At 44.4% G+C, this 10,777-nt stretch overlaps 1 protein-coding gene across 1 annotated transcript; it reads left to right on the forward strand.

Annotated features, from left to right (window-relative positions):
- Positions 1 to 1,409: 1,409 nt before the first annotated feature.
- Positions 1,410 to 10,077, forward strand: LOC142263439 (uncharacterized). Its single transcript, XM_075332222.1, has 3 exons — positions 1,410 to 1,512; positions 1,596 to 1,709; positions 7,097 to 10,077. Exons 1-3 carry the CDS (start codon positions 1,428 to 1,430, stop codon positions 8,968 to 8,970), a joined length of 2,073 nt encoding a protein of 690 aa, XP_075188337.1. The 5' UTR covers positions 1,410 to 1,427; the 3' UTR covers positions 8,971 to 10,077.
- Positions 10,078 to 10,777: the final 700 nt, after the last annotated feature.

Genomic DNA, 10,777 nt, shown 5'->3' on the forward strand with positions numbered 1-10,777 from the left:
CGCCTCCTTCTGCCTCCTGCTCGTCCCCCCAGCCATGTAACCTCCGTCCAAGCTGTGCAGTAAGTTCAGGGTGATCTCTGGTTGCTGCACGGATGATTTTTGTCCTCGCCACGGCCCAGTGGAAGTCAGGATAATCGGCAGTTCCAGGAGCTCTCTTCTTAGCTGCTTCTCACATCTCTGGCCAGGCCACACCCCCTTGCATCCCCCCTTTTTACCACTTGTTATTTGATAATGCAGTTTCTTTTTCCTTTGTCTGTTGTTTTCCTTTTGTGTCATTATCATAAAGGAGGACTAGTGTTCCTCCTGCCCTGCTCACTAGACACGGTTGTTGGTTAGGTAAGACACGTGATTGTTGCACGACGTGAAAGAACCTGTCTTGGGACATCGGGGAGCTCAGGGTTGCTCAGAGTAAGTGACAGGGTTTATCCTTCCTGGTCTTCTCTAGAGGCAGTGGTTCCCACCCCATCTTTCTCATGATACACAGCCTGTTGGTGGAACACATTGGTAACTGGTGCCTACTGTCAGCAAAGTCCAATTACAGAGGCTCTGGTGATGACTGGGTAGGCACTTAATCATGCCCCTCTGGGTAAGCCTGGTTCAGGGCGCAGTGAGGCTACGTCCCTTCTCCTCAACCTATTAGCATGAAAGGTCTACATGTAATTCTTCAAATGACATGATTCAGAAGAAACCCTCAAAGGCTCCATTCACTGTAATGAGTCAGCAGAGTTAGTCTAGACTCCTCATGGCAATGCATCAATCATCCCTATCTAGTGAACGGTTATCTCCAGTAATTGTATTATTACAGCGGATTCTGTATGATGTTACATTGTCATCTTCTCCCCATTCAGGTCCCTACAATATTGGATCCACTCAGTGGAGATCTTCTATATAAGAGAATCCTCCTGATTGACCCATCAAGGATGGATATGGACAGGGACAAGATGGCGGAGAGGATATTACACCTCACCCTAGAGATCCTCTTCCGGCTTACTGGAGAGGTGAGAGATTCTCATGACGTTACATTACATCATTCTTATCTATGGGAATAACAGATGGACAGAACTGGAGAGGTGAGGACTCTGGAAATGTCTGTAGTGAGATTTATTACTGTGTCTCTCCATAACCAGGATTACACAGTAGTGAAGAAGACCTCTAGTGAGCGCTGTCAAGCCCCTGTGTCTGAGGGATGGGGAAGACCCCTGAGCCCAATCACGGGGCCTCCACCTCACCCCCCGATACATGAGGACATCAATGACCAGAAGATCCTAGAACTCACCTACAAGATGATTGAGCTGCTGACTGGAGAGGTGACACTGCTGGGAATGCTGGGACATTATACAGTAATGCTATGAAGGGATCGGGGGTGACGGTATCATTGTATGTGTCAGGTTCCTATAAGGTGTCAGGACATCACCGTCTATTTCTCCATGGAGGAGTGGGAGTATTTAGAAGGACACAAAGATCTGTACAAGGACGTCATGATGGAGGATCCCCTGCCCCTCACATCACCAGGTAATAGACAGGACTAAATACACACGGCCTATAATTATCTGTATGTAAGGAATGAATTCAGTCCCTGTATGTGTCTCCTCCAGGTCTATCCAGTAAGAGGACAACACCAGAGAGATGTCCCCGTCCTCTTCTCCCACAGGACTGTAAACAAGAAGACCCCGATGTTCCTAAGGATGTGTTTCCTCCAGCTCTATCCAGTAAGAGATATCTACTCATGTACTTTCTGCACTAATTTTGTGTTTACATTTTTAGACTTTCTGCTCTGGGTTTTTCAGCTGTATTTTCTTTGCTTCTGCTTCTTCTGCTGTTTGCTTCTAGTGTCTTCTCTATGTCATTATGAAGGCAACTCAAAGACCTGCAGAGTGTTCATGAATACCCTGTTTCCCTGAAAGTCAGACCTACACCAAAAATAAGCCCTAACATGATTTTATGGGATTTTTCGAGAATGCTTGAAATATAAGCCCTACTCCAAGAATAAGCCCCAGTTACAGTCAGGAGTTGGGAGGAATCAAATTGCTCAATTTCTGAGGAACCCTACTCTCTTATGGACTCCATCAGTTGTATTCTAAGGTTGATTGTTTAAGGAACTTTGATGATTTCAAAGTCATGTGACATGATGTAACCAAAGGTCTCTTAATTGCAGGAGTCTAAATGAACTGAACAGGACACAGGCTGGCATGCCGGACTGGTATTAGGGGAAAGGGAGAGCAAACTGGACAATTTCACAGGGCCCCCATAATCCTAGTGGCCCCAGTGTTTCTATGCCAATTATAGGACTGCTTAAGGACCTTTTTTACATCACATCATGTGACCAAAGGCTGGTGTGTGTGTGTGTGTGTGTGTGTGTGTGTGTGTGTGTGTGTGTGTGTGTTCACGCCAATTTTAACCAGCTTTGCCAAAATGGGCAGAACTTGGCCAGAACAAGGGTGTGATGCCACCACTTCTCTAATTCATAACAAACTGCAATGTTTCCTATGCCAGAAATCTCACTCCAGTCCCTGGCATCATTTTTCAGTGTACATCACTGGTCTTGATGAATTTGAACCCTTATGCTTATCTGTACAGGCTGCAAGACCCTGCTACCTGCTTTGGTTACAAAGCCTAATGCAGGCTTTACACGAGACGATATATCATGCGATATGTCGTCGGGGTCACGGTTTTCGTGACGCACATCCGGCATAGCGCACTACGTCGTCTTGTGTGACACTTCCGAGCGCCTCAGTATCGCTCACAAATCGTGAGTCGTGTACTCGTCGTTAACTTTCATAATATCGTTTATTTTCATGGGTGCAGGTTGTTCATCGTTTCTGTGGCATCACACGTTGCTCCGTGTGACACCACGGGAACGATGAACACAGCTTACCTGCGTCCCATGGCACCCGCCGGCTTAATGGAAGGAAGGAGGTGGGCGGGATGTTTACATCCCGCTCATCTCCACCCCTCCGCTTCTATTAGCCGGCTGGCGTGTGACGTCGCTATGACGCCGAACGTTCCTCCCACTTCAGGAAGTGGACATTCGTCGACCACAGCGAGGTCATCCGGAAGGTAAGTGCGTGTGACGGGGTTAAACGAGTTTGTGCGCCACGGGCAGTGATTTTCCCATTACGCAAAAACGACGGGGGCGGGTACGATCACTCGTGCTATCGCACGATAGTTCGACTCGTGTAAAGCAGGCTTTAGGATAGGCCATCAGCATTACAGTCTCAGACAAACCAGTTGAGTTTTCAACATCTGTCTTTATTTTATTTTCATCTTCGAAAAAAACCTCTTTGAAATTGTCTATGTTGTGGATCAATGTTTCAAGGAGATGTTTGCAGGTTTTGCCAACTGTCATGGCAGCGTCAGGATCTGTTGAAATGATAGACTCTGGTACTTTGCATGTTAATTTCTCTGCTGTCTGTGAGCAGCGCAGGGAGACACAGGCATCAAACCACAGGCTTGGGCAGGCTAGTAAGAGTTATTCTCTGCTGGGCTGCTTGTTAATGTCTGTGATCACATGCTGTAGAGGAGAAAGTATTGTTTGCTCCCGTTCTGTATATGCTGGCAGGACTATTTCATTAATGCCAGCTATAGTTTACCTATACTGACCTGGTGAGGTTTTGTGATCCAGATTTATGGGTGTTTTGTGCATTATTACTGTGAGCTGTTGTTGTGTTAACCCTTGTTGTCATTATTGTTGCTGCCTTCCTGCTCTTGCTTTTCTCCTTAGCCTCTCACTGTTTATTTTTGTGAATTTGCAATGATTCCCATCTGTCTTAGGCCCCCTTCACACGTCCGTGAAACACGTGCGTGTTTGTTCCGTTTCCGTATATACCGGAGACAGGGACAAACATGCACCAATGTTAATCTATGATTGTGGTCACACATGCGTTATTTCATTATGTCCGTGTGTGCGTGTCCGTGATCCATATGTGTTTCCGTTTTGCACGGGTGCATGTCCGTTATCTGCACGGAGCACGCACACATGCACACAATGAAAGTCTATGGGTATGTGCAGACACGTTAGTAAACACGTATGCATCTACCTATAGTCCGTTTGGTGTTTTTTTTTTTCTAGCGATGTCGGCCATTCTTTCTATTTCTGTCTATGTCGGTCGATCTCCCTGAGTCCGTCGGTCGGTCTCTCTGTCTGTCTGTCCCTCTCTCACAGTCTGTCGGTGAGTTTCCCCCCTCTCTCATACTTACCGTTCCCTGATCCCCGGCGCGGCGCTGCACGGCGTTCACACTGCTCCGGCGGCTTTTACTATTTTGAAAAAGCCGGCCGCTCATTAAACAATCTCGTATTCCCTGCTTTCCCCGCCCACCGGCGCCTATGATTGGTTGCAGTGAGACACGCCCCCACGCTGAGTGACAGGTGCCTCACTGCACCCAATCACAGCAGCCGGTGGCCGTGTCTATACTGTGCATTGAAATAAATAAATATATAATTAAAAAAAACGGCGTGCGGTCCCCCCAATTTTAATGCCAGCCAGATAAAGCCATACGGCTGAAGGCTGGTATTCTCAGGATGGGGAGCCCCACGTTATGGGGAGCCCCCCAGCCTAACAATATCAGTCAGCAGCCGCCCAGAATTGCCGCATACATTAGATGCGACAGTTCTGGGACTGTACCCGGCTCTTCCCGATTTGCCCTGGTGCTTTGGCAAATCGGGGTAATAAGGAGTTAATGGCAGCCCATAGCTGCCACTAAATCCTAGATTAATCATGTCAGGTGTCTCCCCGAGATTCCTTTCATGATTAATCTGTAAGTTACAGTAAATAAACACACACACACACCTGAAAAAATCCTTTATTAGAAATAAAAAAAAACACTAACAAATTCCCTCATCACCACTTTAATAAGCCCTCCATGTCCGGCATAATCCAGGATGGTCCAGCGTCGCTTCCAGCTCTGCTGCATGAAGGTGACAGAAGCTGCAGCAGACACCGCCGCTCCTGTCAGCTCCACGCAGCAACTGAGGTGAGTAGCGCGATCAGCTCAGCTGTCACTGAGGTTACCCGCTGTCACTGGATCCAGCGGTGGCCGCGGGTAACCTCAGTGACAGCACAGCTGATCGCGCAGCTGTCTTCATTTGCCGCGTGGAGCTGACATGAGCGGCGGTGTCTTCTGCTGCTCCGGTCACCTTCATGCAGCAGAGCTGGAAGCGACGCTGGACCATCCTGGATTACGCCGGACATGGAGGGCTTTTTCGGGCTGATTAAATTGGTGAACCAGGGTATATGTTTGTGTTTTTTATTTCTAATAAATGATTTTTTCTGGTGTGTGTTTATTTACTGTAACTTACAGATTAATCATGAAAGAAATCTCGTGGAGACGCCTGACATGATTAATCTAGGATTTAGTGGCAGCTATGGGCTGCCATTAACTTTTTATTACCCCGATTTGCCAAAAGCACAGGGCAAATCAGGAAGAGCCGGGTACAGTCCCAGAACTGTCGCATCTAATGTATGCGGCAATTCTGGGCGGCTGCTGACTGATATTGTTAGGGTGGGGGGCTCCCCATAACGTGGTGCTCCCCATCCTGAGAATACCAGCCTTCAGCCGTATGGCTTTATCTGGCTGGCATTAAAATTGGGGGGACTGCACGCCGTTTTTTTTAATTATTTATTTATTTCAATGCACAGTATAGACACGGCCACCGACTGCTGTGATTGGCTGCAGTGAGACATCTGTTACTCAGCGTGGGGGCGTGTCTCACTGCAACCAATCATAGGCGCCGGTGGGCGGAGAAAGCAGGGAATACGAGATTGTTTAATGAGCGGCCGGCTTTTTCAAAATAGTAAAAGCCGCCGCAGCAGTGTGAATGCCGTGAAGCGCCGCGCCGGTGATCGGGGATCGGTGAGTATGAGAGAGGGGGGGAAACTTCAGTCACTCGGGGGATTAGCGGTCACCGGTGAATCCTTCACAGGTGACCGCTAATCAGTACTCGACACAGACAGAGACGCGGTATGAGGATGAAGTTGGGTGAAGTTAACCCGAGTTCATTCTCATCGCGCAACTCTGTCTGCTGTCAGCCGACATTTATAAACGACATTGTGCATCACACACACGGACATTCCTCGTACACATACACGTTCATTCCACACGCACACACGGACATTCTACACACAAACACGGCTAGCATACGCAATTCACACAGATGCCACACGGACCATAAAAACGGACACAAAAACGGGACACGGACCCGAAAAACGACCCGTAACACACGTGCGTGTTTTTCACGGACGTGTGAAGGGGGCCTTAATCTGTATTTCCATCATAATCCGGCCCCTTCCTTCCCTTGGGGATTACAGATTAGATCTAGTCAGTAGACTAGTAATGCACGAGACTCCGGCATCTCCATCTTCAGGGGTAATCCAGAGGTTAGGAATAGCTTGGGGTCCCCTAGTGTGAGGGACAGTATAGGAGCCCCCTATCCCTCATTATCCTGCAGTCACAATGTGACAATCAATCAGATTATTTACTGTAGCACATTCCAGAGAACTGGTGCTAGGAATGGGACAGCCGAATTAACAAAGATGTAACTCTTAAGGCTGCTTTACACACAATGATATCGCTAGTGATCTCGTTAGCGACGTGACACTCCCAGATCGTTGCTACGATTTGCCGAGATCGCTCATAAGTCATTTTGTAGCGGTCACTCGTACCCATCTCACAAACAACGCTACATCGTTCAGCGAGATATTGTTTGATCAAGGCGGTCATGTGGATGTTGTTCGTCGTTGGCAGGGTGTCAAACGTAGCAATATGTCTGCTGCGTTTCAAACGACGAACAGTATTTTGAAACTGAACGTCGTGTCAACGATCAACGATTTTCGCTATTTTTCAGATCGTTCAGAGTCGTACGTAGGTGTCACACGCAACGACGTCGTTAACGATGACGGAAGTGCGTCACGAAAACCGTGATCCCGACGACATATTGTCAGATAAATCGTAGCGTGTAAAGGGGCCTTTAGATCTCGATATTGGACAACAGATTTCGAATAATTTTTTCCCTAATTTAATTTCTGATGTTACGGTTTAAAAAAATTAAATGTACTTTCAAGATATCATTAAAAATTAATAACTTGGTGTTTATTTTTAGCAGATGACTGTATTGGGAGTTCAGATGGATCTCTAATATCTTCAGAATTTATAACAGATGATGAAAGTATCCCACATGATACATATGAAGAGCATGTTGTTGTCCCAGATATACCTTCAGTCCTTCCTAGGAAATCTCTATCATCTGATCTTTTCAAAAAAGTCCAAAATTCCGATTTATCACAGAATTTTAAGCAAAATAAAAGTTACAGAAGGGATGTTGAATACGAAACTGCTCCTACAAGGGAGAAACCATTTTCATGTTCAAAATGTGGGAAATGTTTTACCAGGAAATCAAATCTTAATATGCATGAAAAAACTCACACAGGGGAGAAGACCTTTTCATGTTCAGAGTGTGGGAAATGTTTTACTTGGAAATCACATCTTGTTGACCATCAAAAATATCACACTGGGAAGAAGGCATTTTCATGTCAAGAATGTGGGAAATGTTTTATTCAGAAATCATACTTTGTTAGACATCAGAAACTTCACACAGGGGAGAAACCATTTTCATGTTCAGAATGTGGTAAATGTTTTACTCAGAAATCAACTCTTGTTGTGCATCAAAGATCTCACACTGGGGAGAAGCCATTTTCATGTTCAGAATGTGGGAAATGTTTTATTCAGAAATCAGATCTTGTTGTGCATCAAAGATCTCACACAGGGGAGAAGCCATTTTCATGTTCAAAATGTGGGCAATATTTTACTAGTAAATCACATTTTCTTAAACATCATAAAATTCACACAGGGGAGAAGCCATTTTCATGTTCAGAATGTGGGAAATGTTTTACTCAGAAATCAACTCTTGTTGTGCATCAAAGATCTCACACTGGGGAGAAGCCATTTTCATGTTCAGAATGTGGGAAATGTTTTATTCAGAAATCAGATCTTGTTGTGCATCAAAGATCTCACACAGGGGAGAAGCCATTTTCATGTTCAAAATGTGGGCAATGTTTTACTAGTAAATCAACTCTTGTTGTACATCAAAGATCTCACACTGGGGAGAAGCCATTTTCATGTTCAGAATGTGGGAAATGTTTTATTCAGAAATCAGCTCTTGTTGTGCATCAAAGATCTCACACAGGGGAGAAGCCATTTTCATGTTCAAAATGTGGGCAATGTTTTACTAGTAAATCACATTTTCTTAAACATCATAAAATTCACACAGGGGAGAAGCCATTTTCATGTTCAGAATGTGGGAAATGGTTTACTCAGAAATCAACTCTTGTTGTGCATCAAAGATCTCACACTGGGGAGAAGCCATTTTCATGTTCAGAATGTGGGAAATGTTTTATTGAGAAATCAGTTCTTGTTGTGCATCAAAGATCTCACACAGGGGTGAAGCCATTTTCATGTTCAGAATGTGGGAAATGTTTTATTCAGAAATCAGATCTTGTTGTGCATCAAAGATCTCACACAGGGGAGAAGCCATTTTCATGTTCAAAATGTGGGCAATGTTTTACTAGTAAATCACATTTTCTTAAACATCATAAAATTCACACAGGGGAGAAGCCATTTTCATGTTCAGAATGTGGGAAATGTTTTACTCAGAAATCAACTCTTGTTGTGCATCAAAGATCTCACACTGGGGAGAAGCCATTTTCATGTTCAGAATGTGGGAAATGTTTTATTCGGAAAGAACATCTTGTTAGGCATCAAAGATCTCACACAGGAGAGAAGCCGTTTTCATGTTCAGAATGTGGGAAATGTTTTATTCGTAAAGCACATCTTGTTAGGCATCAAAGATCTCACACAGGAGAGAAGCCGTTTTCATGTTCAGAATGTGGGCAATGTTTTACTAGTAAATCAGGTCTTGTTAAACATGTGAAGATGCTGCACAGGGAAGGGAACCTTTTTCATGTTGTGAATAATTGAAATGTTTAACTGGTAAATCAAGTTTTGCCAACCATCAGAAAACCAACAGAGCGGAGCAGCCATTCTTGCTTTCAGAATTTGCCAAATGGTTTTAAGACTAATCAGATCCTGTTGTCCGATGAGTCACACAGGAGAAGCCATCATGATGTACTATAATTCAAAGGGTTTTATAAAAAGATTGGCTACAATTGCTCAAGTAAGAATTTGTGAGGAAAAGAACCATTTTATTTCTTTTTAAACCTATTGTATTTTTTGGACCATAAGACACACCTAGGTTTTGAAGGAGAAATATAGGGAAAAAGATTGACACAAAAAATGTGGTCATGAAGCACTGTTATGGGGGGGATCTGCTGCTGACACTGTTACTGGGATAAAATCCCCCAATTCTGTACTGATGTCACCCATTCTGGGCCCCTTCCAGGTACTGTTGATGTGTCTCTCATCCTCGTGTATATTGTATATCTATCCTGGTATATATGTTGCCCATCTTTATCCCATCCTGGTATATATGATCCCCATCCTGGTATATATGGTTCTTGTCCTAGTATATATGTCCCCATTCTTGTATATACAGTTAGGTCCAGAAATATTTGGACAGTGACACAAGTTTTGTTATTTTAGCTGTTTACAAATACATGTTCAGAAATACAATTATATATATAATATGGGCTGAAAGTGCACACTCCCAGCTGCAATATGAGAATTTTCACATCCAAATCGGAGAAAGGGTTTAGGAATCATAGCTCTGTAATGCATAGCCTCCTCTTTTTCAAGGGACCAAAAGTAATTGGACAAGGGACTCTAAGGGCTGCAATTAACTCTGAAGGCGTCTCCCTCGTTAACCTGTAATCAATGAAGTAGTTATAAGGTCTGGGGTTGATTACAGGTGTGTGGTTTTGCATTTGGAAGCTGTTGCTGTGACCAGACAACATGCGGTCTAAGGAACTCTCAATTGAGGTGAAACAGAACATCCTGAGGCTGAAAAAAAAGAAAAAATCCATCAGAGAGATAGCACACATGCTTGGAGTAGCAAAATCAACAGTCGGGTACATTCTGAGAAAAAAGGAATTGACTGGTGAGCTTGGGAACTCAAAAAGGCCTGGGCGTCCACGGATGACAACAGTGGTGGATGATCGCCGCATACTTTCTTTGGTGAAGAAGAACCCGTTCACAACATCAACTGAAGTCCAGAACACTCTCAGTTAAGTAGGTGTATCTGTCTCTAAGTCAACAGTAAAGAGAAGACTCCATGAAAGTAAATACAAAGGGTTCACATCTAGATGCAAACCATTCATCAATTCCAAAAATAGACAGGCCAGAGTTAAATTTTCTGAAAAACACCTCATGAAGCCAGCTCAGTTCTGGAAAAGTATTCTATGGACAGATGAGACAAAGATCAACCTGTACCAGAATGATGGGAAGAAAAAAGTTTGGAGAAGAAAGGGAACGGCACATGATCCAAGGCACACCACATCCTCTGTAAAACATGGTGGAGGCAACGTGATCACGTGGTCACTTGTGTTTATTGATGACATAACAGCAGACAAGAGTAGCCGGATGAATTCTGAAGTGTACCAGGATATACTTTCAGCCCAGATTCAGCCAAATGCCGCAAAGTTGATCGGACGGCGCTTCATAGTACAGATGGACAATGATCCCAAGCATACAGCCAAAGCTACCCAGGAGTTCATGAGTGCAAAAAAGTGGAACATTCTGCAATGGCCAAGTCAATCCACAGATCTTAACCCAATTGAGCATGCATTTCACTTGCTCAAATCCAGACTTAAGACGGAAAGACCCACAAACA

This window comes from Anomaloglossus baeobatrachus, unplaced genomic scaffold (assembly GCF_048569485.1).
Source record: "Anomaloglossus baeobatrachus isolate aAnoBae1 unplaced genomic scaffold, aAnoBae1.hap1 Scaffold_258, whole genome shotgun sequence".
NCBI classification, from domain to species: domain Eukaryota; kingdom Metazoa; phylum Chordata; class Amphibia; order Anura; family Aromobatidae; genus Anomaloglossus; species Anomaloglossus baeobatrachus.

Coding starts and splice junctions, on each gene's coding strand:
- LOC142263439 (XM_075332222.1), top strand. CDS start 1,428: ATGGAGGAGTGGGAGTATTTAGAAGGACACAAAGATCTGTACAAGGAC. Junction 1,513..1,595: donor CCTGCCCCTCACATCACCAG/GTAATAGACAGG, acceptor TGTCTCCTCCAG/GTCTATCCAGTAAGAGGACA. Junction 1,710..7,096: donor GTTTCCTCCAGCTCTATCCA/GTAAGAGATATC, acceptor GTTTATTTTTAG/CAGATGACTGTATTGGGAGT.